General features: G+C 46.9%; 1 protein-coding gene across 1 annotated transcript in view; it reads right to left on the reverse strand.

Moving 5' to 3' along the window:
• Positions 1–7522: 7522 nt before the first annotated feature.
• The window catches only part of IQCA1 (IQ motif containing with AAA domain 1), a 97630-nt gene continuing 91399 nt past the window's right edge, over positions 7523–13753 (reverse strand). The window contains exons 18-19 of the mRNA XM_033064885.1: positions 11876–12114; positions 7523–7780 (exon numbers count right to left, since the gene is read on the reverse strand). Of these exons, the coding sequence (XP_032920776.1) occupies positions 7664–7780; positions 11876–12114 (356 nt within the window). The 3' untranslated portion in view covers positions 7523–7663. The remainder of the gene's footprint in view (positions 7781–11875; positions 12115–13753) is intronic.

Raw genomic sequence — 13753 nt, forward strand, 5'->3', positions numbered from 1 at the left:
CTGTGTTAATTATCCCCTGGGAATTCAGTCCTGGGGCACATCCTCTTTTAAATGTGGAGCCCTCCCAGTTATTTAACCCCCGAGTTATGTGCTCATGGAATGTCACCCTGTGTGCCAGGCTGGAACACCAGCTCGGGCTGACCTCCATCACGTGTCTCCCATACAGTGTCAGGATCAGAGGCTCCTTGCAGGGTCCGTAATGTGGAATTTCCTCCGGGGATGGGAGACAGCAGCCTGTGATCTGCCTCCTGTCACTATCACAACTCACAGACTTCCACTAAAAAGGTTTTCTAAAGGATTACAAAGTGAGGACTCAGATCCTGGTCCTTTTCCCCTGACTTGTGGCATCTGAAGCAGATTCACCCCATTCCCTAGCTGGAATTCCAGCACTGTCATCGCTCTGGGAGGTGGAAGCAGAGGAGCTGGATGGCCACCACGAGCTCCAACAAGCCCTTGACTTGGTTTCATGTCATCCTGAGCTGTTTTGCTCCTGAGCACAATTAGTTTTTGACACCTGAAAGCACCAGGCAGTTGTAGAAGTTATTTATGGATTGTAGGATGTTCCCCATGCACACCCTAACTAGAAAGTTATGGAGATAATTGTTTGCCCTCTGGGATGCAGAAGAACAAACCCAGCTATCCCTTGCTGCCCACACCCATCTCTGGGGGATTGATTTATCCCTTCCCAGTGGACACACCAGAACTTGGCCTGTCAGTGTTAATTAGTGGGGTCTTGGCCCGGTTCACCACGGCTCCCAGCTCTCCTGGAGCAGCTGCACTTCCAGGAGGGAACCACCTGGTTTGTACCGGGCTCTGCCCCCATTCCTGCCCCTCTTCCCATCACCTGTGGGGCAAGGGCTGCAAATTACAGGTTGTGGTGTGGTGGGAAGAGCAGCTGCTCATCTGTCACGGCAGGACTGTCGATGTCAGCACACTGTCCCCAGTGCCACCCCTGCCCTTCCACTCTGGATATGGAGGAGCGAGGGGCCAGGACTTTGGGATGTCCCTCGTGTGAAATGTGGTGTCACCAGCAGGGCAGCGACATCCCGGGACTGGGAGATGTGAGGGAGCAGGGGTGGGTTAAAATGGAATAAAATGGTATAAAATGGAATGGTGGCTCAGGGCAGGACCTGCTTTAGGGTCCTGGGTGGGTCAGAAATGACCCTGAGAGGATCGGGCAGGTTTTGGGATCTCGTGTGTCCTCACCACTGACCCTGCGCCCCACCCACGGGTGCCACCGCTGCAGGCTTCCATCGGCCTTGGAAACCACAGCAACCCCACATCTCTGATGCCTTTCAGCACTTCTGCCCGCCCAGCACCCCCTCCCTCCCTGAGAAGCCTTTCGGTGGCATTAGGGATGGAGCCGAGTGAGTAATTAGAGTAATTACGGGTGTAACCTCCCAAACTTGGTGCTAATGGCTCGTTTGCATGATTCCCATCTCCTGCTAATCTCCCAGCCCTTTCACTGCTCCCATTATTCCTGAAGAGAGGACAGGGTTGCAGCCAGGCCTTAACCTCTCAACTTTCACTGGGCTGAGAGCCCTAAAAACTCTCCACAAATCCATTTCCCACGAGAGCCCACCGTGCCCAGCCCAGTGTTGTTAGCTGATAACTTCCCTCGCTGTCCAAATAGTATTTATTGGTGGTTTTTTTTTTCCTAATTTCACTCCGTTCTCTTTCCCCTCTATGTATACTTTTTCCCATTTGCACGTGATGCACTGAGCGGATAAAAGCCTTGAACCCAAAATTCCTTGGCTTTTTGGAGGTCAAAGCAGCGCTGGAAATCCTTTTCCTTCCTGCTAACCACAGCCTGGCCATACCCACGCAGGAGCTGTGGCCCTTCCAAGACAAGGTGAGTTCCTCGAGTTTGCTTTTCCACGTTGCTGGGGCCTGGCTCTCTTGCCCAGGCTCTCCTTGCTCCAGTTCCTTGTTTGCTGTTGAGAGGAATGCTGAATTTGTCTTTACGAACAAGCTGTGGGTCTGCTGGCGGATAAAACCAGCACTGAGAGATAAAAGAAACCATAGGAAGGATTCCACTGATGGATGAGTGGAAAAAGATATTTACAAACAAGCTGTAGGTCTGCTGATAAGTGGAATTGGATATTGAAAGATGAAAGAAGCAATGGGGAAAAAGCCACGAATTCTATAAGAATTAAAATTTAAAAGGGAGAGTTGTACATTAGAGGGGAATCTCAGGTATCAGGTGTTTGGGAAGTCTGTGCCTCAGGCAGTGGGGGAATAGAGAGGGAAATGTGGCTGGGAAAACAGGATAAAATGGAGGCTGTGTCCTCCAAAAATCTGAGAGATCCCAGGGGAATGCCCCATGGCCTCTCCCTTTATTCAAATAAAGTAAAAGGACTCCTCTCTTTCATTTTTAGACATAAACCTGCGGTGTTTGTGGATGAATTTTCCTGACACTGTTGCTTGTTTTGTGCTCTGGTGCTGCTGTGGCCCCTTCCTATGTTTCCACTAATCCTGGTTGGGAAGACTGGAGCAGGGTGACTCCTGGAGCGAGGAAGCTGGAAAAGGGTGTTAGGAATTGCTGGTTCGGAGCTGCCCCCCGGGAAGGGAACAGCTTCATTTTGGGCTTCTCTCTCCCTTCGCATTTAGTTGCATCGTTAATTATGATTTTCTTGCAATTTGAGCAACTTGAAGCACCAAAACTTGTCAGGAGAGGAGAATCCAACCTGTAGGGAGCTGCGTGGTTTTGTTTGGAGAGGGGCAAACGAGATTAGGGATGGGATAAGGAATTTTCCAGAGGATTGGGAAAAGTTGCAAAGCATTTCCGTGCTTTGGCTTTCAGGCTGCTGGGCAGGTGGGAGCAGTGCCAGGTTTGGGGGTTTTGGGGTGGGATGTGGGGGTCTCCCTGCTGGCACATCCCCTGGGGCTGGTTTTCCCTGCTGTGCCAAGAAAAGGGATTTCAGCCCAGGGCTGTAACAGCCCCACAGGCGCTGTCCAAACCCTAACAAGAACCCCGAATGATTTGGGGATTTTATGCAGCTTGTTATCTTAGGTGTAGGGGGTTTTAATTTTTTTTTTTAATTTGAAATCCCAGCACGAAATAATCCTCTTTTTCTGGTCGGAACAGAAATGGCTTGATGCCACAAGGCAAAAAAAAATAAAATAAAAGGCAGCTCTACCCAGTGCTGCGCTGATTTGCAAGGCTAGTGAGAGACTACAGAAGGCGTTTTCAAATAGACTCCGATATTTTCAGTGCTTGAAGAGGGCCCGACTACATGACACCTTTTTTGAAGCCCTGATTTACAATGGCCCCAGGCTGAGTGCATTATAATTTGCTGCGAGAAGTTCCAAAGTCGCAGTACTTTCAATAATGAGGAGAGAAACCCTAATACAGGAAGACTTTTCCCTTTTTTTCTTCTTTTTTTTTTTTTTTTTTTTTTTTTGGCATTGTGTTTAATGAAAAGCTAAAAATGTGCTAATTTGTAAGTCCTGTTGTGGTAGTGGCATCGGAGGCTTTTGAAATGCGTTACTGACTTGGGGAGTATTAAGGAAAAATGACATTTTGCTACTAGCAGAAAAGTCAATTATAATGTTTCCACACTTTAGAAAATTGCTGATGCAGGATGGGAGTTAATAGAACAGTCAGCTTCACTTTGTGTTACCGGATTTGGGGGGTTTTGCTGAGAAACGTCGGCTTGTTTTTGAATTCTGATGGCAAGCTCAGGAATGGGCTGCCACAGGTGCTGTGTGGCTGGGACTCCTCTCAGGGAGGGTGTGATGTGTTGCCTTGGGGTGTTCCACCTGGAGTGGTCCCTGTGCTGGCCTGGCACGCTGCGGACTGCTCAGGAGCAGAGAAAACCAGCATCAATAAAGATTTAGCGTTTTGCCATCACTTTGATCCCTCCCTGGTGGTGCAGGAGAGCTGAGCCTGCTGCACTCTGCAAAAGAGCCCTGATCACTTATTTAAAAACATTTAAAGCCAGAAACAGGAGGAGAGAGCTGTCCTTCCCCACTGTGCTGTCGATGGAGTCTTTTTCCCATCTCCTGGAGAAGAAAACAGCAGAAAAGTTTTTGTGAGCTCTTGGGGAAAAGAGGGAGCCCTGGGAGATTCACTGTGGTTGCCAGAGAGTTTTTGTGCTGCTGGTGAAAACCCCAGTGCTGGAGCAGTTGGCTTTCAGGCAGGCAGGAGCAATCCCAATAATCCCATCTCAGGATTGGTACAGCTGAGGGGGCAGAACAGCTCATGCTCATCTATCTCCAATCCCCATCCATGGGCAGGGACACCTTCCACTGTCCCAGGCTGCTCCAAGCCCTGTCCAACCTGGCCTTGGACACTCACAGGGATCCAGGGGCAGCCACAGCTTCTCTGGGAATTCCATTCCAGGGCCTCCCCACCCTCCCAGGGAACAATTCCTTCCCAATATCGCATCTATCCCTGTCCTCTGTCAGTGGGAAGCCATTCCCTGTGTCCTGTCCTATTCCAAGTGTAGGGCTGTATTTAAAGCACACTAAAATCCACAGGGTAGGGAGATGCCAATGTTTCTTCTGCTTCCCCTTCCAGGTGTTCCAAAGAGGGGTTCTTGCTTGGTGTGGTTAAAATTGGAGGATGGGGGAGTAAGCATGAAGACTTGTATAAAAGTCATGTCATATGTAGTTCTCCTGGGTTTGGAGGAAGCAATTAAGCCAATTAATTTATTGGTAAATTATCTGATGATGAAGTACAAAATAACTGCAATGAAATGCTGACATTCACATTAATACTGAATTAGTTACTATATTATGACTGTTCTTACAATGAATGCCCAGTAATTTAATAGTAATGGGACATTTAAATAATTTAGCTGATAATTCTCTAGATCACTTACATATATAAATGAGCATGACAGCTTCTTCTCTCAACTTTGCTGGTGCTGCTGCTGGATTGCCTCCACACCAAGAGGCAGAGCAGCCTTGCCCCCTCTCTGCTGTCCCTCAAAGCTCATCTTTGGCTAGCTGGAGCAGGCAGGATTTTCCTCCTCCATCAGATCGTGGGAATGCTGTGGCTGGAAAGCAGAGTGCAGTTGTGCTGGGCTTAGCAAAGCCACAACCTTCTTGCCTCTTTCCACGAATGATGTCTGGGTGGAGATGTTGGAGGAGCATTTCTGGAGCTGTTCCTATGAGAGCCTCCCAGTGGGAAGGATGTTGGAGACCCAGCCAGGGCCACTTCATTGAATAATTCAGCCACTGACACTGAAATTACTGTGTGTGCTGGCTCTGCTTGATGCAGCTGCTTCATTCATTTTTCAAAAAGCTGCACTCTCTGCAATAATTATAAACAGCATTAAAATTGTTCCTCGTTCTTCCCTCCCCACAAGAAGCCTCTCCTGTGAACAGTAAGAGCTTGGCAGCCCCACAGAGGAGAGCTTTTCTGCTTTATGGGATGGGTTGGATTGAAGGGACCCTAAATCTCATCCAGTTCCACCCTGTGCCATGGGCAGGGACCCCTCCCAGTATCCCACGTTGCTCCCAGCCCTGTCCAGCCTGGCCTGGGACACTTCACCCTGCTTTGTCACCTCCTGCACACATGGAGCTGTTCGTAGTTAAACCAGCTGTGGCTTCTAGATCCTCACAGAAAGAAATCAATGCAAGCAGCCACCAGTGCAAGCTACACCTAAAGGATAAATCCCCTGGTGGTTTTTTCCCCATGAACTGGTGAATATTGGGAAGACCTGGAGGGTTGTGCAAGTTCAGGATCCTCCCTGCACGGGCTCAGCGCTGTGCCCTGGAGATGGATGTTGCCAGTCAGCTGCTTTTACTTTGCTCTGGAGATTGCAGTGAAGCTGCTGAAATATGAGTTAATGGGCTTGCTTACATCCTCCTGAAATGTGGTCCTTTCATCACATCACGCCGTGCTGTCAGACCTGTTGTGGGGAGGAGGGCTCTGCTGTCGGCAAGATTGAGGGCAGAATTATCCAAATTAGTTTCCTTGCGGATGAGAGCAGAGATGAGGGGTTTTTAAACATGAACCCCTGTCACCTCTTTGGAGAGCCTGGCTTTTCTCCCCAAGGATAAAGTTAGAAGTACCTTATTTGATAAAACTGGGGTGTGCTGCTGAGTGTGGGGAGCCAGCTGTCTGCTCCAAAGAATAAGGGATGTAAAGCTAATGTTTGCAGCTGCACTGTTGCAGTGGATTGAACCCGGGGCTGGCAGCTCATGGGCTCTCTTGTGTGGGTCATGTGGAGATGCCAGCAGCATCTGATGGGGGAAGGGCTGGTGTCCATCAGAAATGTCCCGAGGGGTTGCACAGGGGAGATGTAACAATAATTTCCTCTCTTACTGCTTGGAGCTCTTTGGCAGGGCTGGAGGTGCAGCCTCGAGGTTGGAAGGGTGAAATCATAGGGGACCCTGTACCAGACAGTAAAATAAAGCTAGAAAAGAGCAAAAATATCCCAAATCGAGGTGGCTCTATCCTATGTTCTGGGATAGCCTCCAGGGAGAAAATTCATTTTATTAACCAGACCCATCCAGTTCCCTCCACTGTTCACAGTGATACAACTGCTCAAATAATTTTCCGTGCAGTTCAAGTTACACTCAGGAATCCTCCCAGGCCCTTTTTTCTCAGGCATTCCTGTTCCCAGGAGTGCCTTTTCCCATTTGGTTTCCTCTTAGGAGCTGAAGGGGCTCAATGCCATCCCTTTCCCAGCAGCTTCCTCCAGCAGTGCTGTCCAACTTGTACCTCCAAGGCTATTGGTGCAGGCACAGGGAGGTTCCTCAGCTCCCTGGGGATGCTGGGCTGTGTATTTCCAGTTACCTGTTAAGTCCACACAGGAATTCTGTGATCAGAGGGAAAAACAGGTGTTTGTGGCTCTTACTTATGCAAGACCTTGCTGAACATGATCCTGTGCCTGCCATGAGGGTGGTGTTGGTTCCATCAGTGTCCTGTAGGATGTCCCAAAGCTTTAGAGTGTTCTAAGCACTCCTTATAAATCCTTGGCCCTCAAAATTGCTGATTGGTGAGCAAACAAGCTGCAGAAAGCAACAAACTCATTGCTGTTTGTGCTAACATGTTAATTAGGCATTATTTTCTATGGAAAAATAGATTAAAAACAGATTTTGGTGGACATCCAGCCAAATTAGCGTGTAGCTGCTTTGCTTTTTTCTCCTGACACCCACATATACGAATTTGTCCATGCTGAGGCCTCCAAAGGTGCCAGTGCTGTTCCTCTTGCAATTGTGTAAATATTCAGCTTGTGGTGGATTGCACAAAGTGCCTCCTAATCTGTCCCAATTAAAAAGCAGTCTTTATAGCTGTAATGGTTTTATTGAGGACTGTAACACTTTAGACCCACAGATATAGAAAGCAGTTAGTTTTATAAAGCATATAGGATATTAAAGTAATGAAAGACATTAAAGTGACATCAATTTTTAAGGAGAGTTACTTGCCGAAATAAATGAGTATGGCCTAAAAGTTGATGGCATGTTACAGGCCTGAGTAATGAACCCTTCTGCCCCCTAAAATCTCTTAGAATAAATAATTCTTGAGCAAGTCAGTGCTCATTAACTCTTTATCCTCTGAGAGCTGTTACATCTTGTCTGTTTTTTATTTTTTTTTAATAACTTTAAAAATTAATTCAGGGAGGAATTCTTTTCCCTGGAATACCTATAACTTGAGGAGCATTAATCTGCCATTGAAGTAGAGTTGTGTGAAAAATCCTCGAGGAAGTTACTTTTTCTCTTTTCCTTTCTTTCCTTTCTTTCCTTTCTTCTTTCCTTTTCCTGCTTCCTTTGCTGCCTGTGCTGCGCTCCACGCTTTCCCCAGTGGGGTTTTGGCATACCAGGCCTGGAGAATCAAAAAGCATTTGTGTGTTTTAATAAAATAAAATAAAAAACCACAGCAAGACAGACCACTTAAACATTTTACTACTATAACAGAGCATTCTTTTAAAAACCCAAATCTCTTAAAATCCAGGCTGGCTGGTGGAGAAGCCAAAATGAAACCCTCAGATCTCTTGAGAACATTATTATACCAAGAAGTGCAGCAATTGATGGAGCTGAGTCTCATTAACAGCAATACTTAGCTGGGCCATTTGTGTTGCTATAGTTATGGAAATGTTAAATTCCACGATCAACCCTATTTCCAGAGAATATAGCTCTTGTCAGAGCTCCCTCTGCTCCACACTTGGCAACAGACAAATCATCCCCTTCTCGTGCCTCTGCAAATCGATCCAGACAGCTTTGATTTCGATGAGGGAGCTTAGGAAGCAAAACAAACCCCGAACATTAAGAACCTGTTTATTGCTTTCAGATGCCTGTTCACAGGCCTGTGACTTGTAAATGATTCTGGTGGAGTTGCTCTGCAGGCTTGCCCAGCTCCTGGGCTGTGATGTCAGGGAGGCAGCTCGAGGCTGTGTGAGAATGATGTGAAGTGAAGGAGAAGGGGAGGCTTTAAAGGAGTAAAGAATTACTCCTTCCCTGTATGTACTGAGCCTTTCTCAGCAAAGTCCTGCCTAAACCAGAGATTCAGATTCCACCAGGCATTGACCATGATGGGTAAAATGCCTTCCTTTTTGACCATGGGCTGCTATTTAATGCCACACCTCTCCCTCCTCTGCATGTCATCTCCAACCTCCCTCTCAACGTGGCATCCTGCAAAGTCTGCTTTTTCCATCTGATCCATCCCAAATCCTGCTTACAGCTTGAGCCTGTTCAAGCATCCCTGAAGAATTTGCCTTGTCTAGTTGTCCAGTGTGTGTTACAGGAAGAGAAGCTGGGAGAAGAGGAATAGGGAAGGAAAACTCAACATATTCCTGTCCTGACCCCAGATGTTCCTCCTTGGTGTCATCTTTTCAAGAGCTTCTTCTGGGCCTCAGGAAGGGCTGATGATGAGAGGCACCCTGCAGATAAATACTGCCAGCAGGTGGCTGACAGAGGTCAAACATCCAGCTGGCTGCTGGACACTGCAATTCTGCTTTAATTATCTGAGCTAGCTGAGCACCTCTCCTCCAAAAACCCTGTCCTTGCTGATAAAACCATCCTCCATCCTCCTGTGTGCCCATCTAGGCAGGGCATGGATAGTGGGGGGCAGGAACCCCATGGCTCACACAGAAGTTGAGTTTTGCTGCCTTAAGTCCCAGGCCAAACTCTTCCTGGTTTTGGGAGAACAACAGAGGTGGGATGTGTTGCTGCTTCTGGCCCTTCCCTTGAGAGGGATGAGGTGGTGATTGTGAGTTTGGGCTCCAGCAGGAATTGCCTTCCCTGGCAGTAGCTGAGGGAAGCCAGGAGAACACAGTGATGTCTCTGGCCCTGGATGAGACTCCATGAGGCCACAGAGATTTTATTTTCCCCTCAGTTTTGTGTCCTGGGTGTAACACCCTCCAGACCTTAAGCGGGAGGTGGAGAGAGTAGGAAAACTTTGCCAGGAGCTTTCTGGGGGGGTGGAAAGACCTGTTTGGTGGGGTGATCATCTCCCTGCCAGCTCTGGCTCACTGGTAAGGGACTCGGAGGCATTTGGCAGGAGAAGCCAAGAGACCTGGGATGTCTCTTTCTGATCTCTTCCCAATTCCTTATGCAAATATTTCAGCACACAGCAGTAACTTTTTGTCTCTTTAACTGGTGTAATTGTTCTGTGAGATGAATGAAGTCAGCTCCTCAGACACAGCTAAAATAAAAGTCCATTTATCACCAGCATCTGAACTGGGGATGGAAGTTCCTGGCAGCAATGACTGATCAGAGTTAAAATATTTGGTTTTTGAAGGAATGATATCCACAGGCTTTGGAATGGGTTTTCTTCGGTATTTCTGTGGTTGCTATATCCCTGGAAGTGCTCAAGGCCAGGTTGGATGGGGTTTGGAGCAACCTGGTCTAGTGCAAGCTGTCCCTGCCTGTGGAATAGGGGGGAATGGTGAGATTTAAGGTCCCTTCCAACCCAAACCATTCCATGATTTTGGTCCAGTCACTACGAGGCAGAACTGGTATGGTTAGCTGGCTTTGCTTCTCCAGAAATCTTTTCTGGGTAAGGATTTGTATCAACCACTCTGGTGCACTAATTTATAATTAAAAAAAATGTGGATGTGTAATTGGGGCAGAAATTTGAGTAAATGGAAGGCAGAAATCACATTGTCACAAATTTTGCATTATTTATATTCATTTTGGAACACTGGCAGAATATAAATGTCAGACTGGGAGATTCATGCTTTCAGGGGAAGAAAAATCAGATTCATCACAAGGCTAATCTTCACTTTGAACACAGTGTTTTAGCTGCCCCACTTCCACAAGGGACAAAGCAAACAAGGGGAAAGGTCCAGAAATGGCAATGGTTAGAGGCTTGGGAAGAGGGGCTTCAGTGTGAGGAAAAATGGGGATACTGGAGTTAATTAATGCACAAGGCTATTTGGACAATCCTCTTCCCCTGTGCCATATCACAGGTGCTGCTGCAAGGCTCCATGACATTTAAGGGAAACAAAATTCCAACAGATAAAAGGAAACACTTTCTTAAGGGCTGTAATTAATGGAAGGAGATGATTGCCATGGGATGCTGAGGACAGGATCATTTGAGCTGTGTTCCAAATGAAGAGCTGCCTGGGCATTTTGTGCTGTACAAAACAGGCACATTTTAGAGTGACTGGGATAATATTTTCAAGTTAAACTCACACTAAATACTTGCTCTCATGTTTCAGGGTACAAATGGATTACTACTTGGAGCTGGGAATGATGGAGTATTTTTTTTTCCCTTTGCTGTAACACTGAACCATTAGCCTTTCCCTGAGGAGAGATATTGGTTTAGTGAGGAAGCATGAGGAAAAAAAAGAGTAATTTGCCAAATATCACAAATGCTGCCTGTGCTGAGTGAGCCAAATGGCTCTAAATGGAAATGGAGAAATATGCACTATCATTAGGACAGCAGTGGAAGAAGCCTTGGAGAAAGCTGTGAGAATCAGCATCCTATTTGTGGTGGGAGGTGCTAGGGGATTCAAGGAGCAGGACAAGGAAATCCTTCAGCCAGGAAAAGTGGGGGGTTTGTAAGGAGTAGAAATCATGGGGGGTATGGGATGGAGAAAGCTCTTTTGGGGTCTCCTGGAGCAGTACAGAGGTCTTGCCTCATTTGGTGCCCCTGGTGTGGGCTGCCTGCAGCTCCTGGGGGCACAGCAGGGCTGTCTGCCCTGTGCCAAGGATTTTGTAGCATTTATCAGGTTTGAAGGAGATCTGTGGATATTTGAGGCATGTGTAGAATCACAGAAGCACAGACTGGTTTGGGTTGGGAGGGACCTTAAACTTCCGCCCCCTGCCATGGGCAGGGACACCTTCCACTATCCCAGGCTGCTCCAAGCCCCTTCCAACTTGGCCTTGGGCACTTGCAGGGAGCAGCAACAGCTTTTTGTGCACCCTGTGCCTGTGAATAAAATACACCTCAAATGCTCTCAGTTTTGCCCTCAGGATTTTATAGCCCTGTGGGCAGGAAGAGAAGAGGGATGGAGCCTGAGGCAGAAACTAATTTATTTTAAAGCCTGAAATGAAGACTTTTCAAGAAATTCTTGTTTGAAATTATTGAAGAGAAGGGCTTAGATCTTGATCCTTGTGTGGACATTGAATGGCCAGGTGTTTTGCCTTCTCAAGGTGATATATCCAGGCTTGCTGAATACCTCAGCTTTGGAAGGAAAAGGACAAATGCATGGAGTTAATGGCCCCTGTGTGTATTATCCATGCATGTGGAGGCTGCTGTGCTCAACATGAGCAGCAGCAGGTTCACCAAAGCACTCTACCAGCTGTGCTGCCAAAATAAGGACTGGTTTGGCACATTCCCAGATTGGGGGAGATAGGTTTTGGTGCTGTTGAGCCCTAAATCAACATTCAAAGAGTGAGCTGCACCCCACCAGCACAGTGAGCAGGTCCTTACATCAAGTAGCTGGACATGGTAGGTAATGAGAAAAGAAGTCACCTGAAATGCTTCTTCTTCCTCTCTGTACACTGGGTCGTGTCTGGCCAGAGAAGTGACAAACTCAGCAGTCTTCAGTGGCTTCCTGGCCATCTGCAGCAGCCTCAGCTCAGTCAGCACAGTGTGCACCACGTCCACGATGTGGCCCTGGGTGAAGCCATCCGACACCTGGGCCAGGCAGTTCAGGTTCACCAGCTTGGTGAGGGCCCCACCACCCAGCAGGATGTAGTGCTTCCACAGTGCTGGGCAGGACATGGAAAACAGACAGTGTAAGGACAGCAGTTCAAGCAAAGCAGGAGAAAGATACTTCATTATTTTTTCTTTTGAAACTGAAACAAGAAAATAAGGGCTATCAATCAGGAAAGCCAGGATTCAAAAATTTTTTTGGTGTGCTTTTCTTCATGTTTAGATTTACAGCATAGGGGCCTTCAGACCTGAAAATTATTACTGGTAACTTCTGGCCACCACTCAGTACTTTTCAGCAAGTCATTAAGGGCACAGAGAGTGGGGTGGGCATGTGTGTAAAAATGGAGAGAACTGCTTGTGTGTACACACAGAACCTGTCCAGTGTGTTCCCATTTGGATGTGCAGAGTTAAGTACCAACAGCCTGTTTTCATTTCTCTGATTCTCATCACAGCTTATTCCTGCTGAACTGAGGCTGCTGGGGGGACTCCATGTCCCAAAGACTTCCAGCTATGTGGCATATATTGCAAGGTGCAAATTTTCTGTGATGGGGTTTTGCTTGTTACTTGAAAGGTGACTTTGGTTGTGTCTTTCAGCTGTGAACCTCTGTGACATGACTGTTTTCTTTGGGGCTGTGAAGTGGCTGAGATTTTGCTTCCAAAAAACAGGAATAATGCCAATCTTTTGATTCATGTTAAGTAAGGATCGGTTCCAGAGAAATTTAGGAGAACTTTGATGTTTCCTCAGGCTTTCTTTAAAGCATTATATGGAATTATTTGAAAAAGATTAGGAGGATTATACATGAGAGGTTAAAAAGTTTCTTGAATGAGACATTTCGAGTCTGGTTGTGCTTGAATGCTCAGGTTTAGCATGAAGATGTTGGGTGGAGATTGATGCTGCTGCCTTGCTCTTCCTTGGACTGTGATGTCAATACCATGGACTCGAGCCTATAACTATTGGCAGCTCTGCACTGCATTTTTCTCTCCAGCAAATTGTGGTCTCCCACTTGAATCCCGTTTGTGCTCAATAAATATTGGCTGAATCACTAATTCATAAAAGAGGAATTGATGCACACAAGAGCAAGCATGGCTGTATATTGTGTGCTGCAGCTCCTGGTGCAGGTGTGTAACACAAGGCACTGCCTTGCTGGGTGATTAATGGCAAGAAATCACTGTGGGGTTGTGAATCTTCCAGTTTAATGATTTCCATTGTATATTTACTGTTCCCACTGAGCACAGATTGGAATACTCTGGTCTGTAACCAGAGGGAGGGCTGCAGCAGACAGGTAGCTGTGCACTGTGGTTTACAAGTATTGTTATGTCATTATTTTTCTGTCAAAACAAGTTTCTTTCCTTCTCAAATGGAGTGTCAGGCACTGAACACTGACAGGATTGGGAGGAGAAGATCCTATTTCCATAGAACTTCAGGGAAGGTTGGAGCTGAAGAACAAGCCAGGCACTGAGTGAAATGGGGCAGCAAAGAATTAAAGCTACAAGTTCATTCTGCTTTAAATGCAATGAATTAACTTTTTTTGGACATTCTTAAGTGTGTAGTTGAAATCCCTTGAGCTAGCCATTTTATTGGACTCCAAGTTAGTGGTGAGAGTCCCAGAATGTGACAGTTCAACCCCTAGAAGTGAGCACAGCTAAATTCAGCTGCTGTCACCTCCTTTCTCTACGTTCTCTACGTTGTCCCCT

The sequence above is a fragment of the Catharus ustulatus genome, chromosome 7 (genome assembly GCF_009819885.2).
Source record: "Catharus ustulatus isolate bCatUst1 chromosome 7, bCatUst1.pri.v2, whole genome shotgun sequence".
NCBI lineage: Eukaryota > Metazoa > Chordata > Aves > Passeriformes > Turdidae > Catharus > Catharus ustulatus.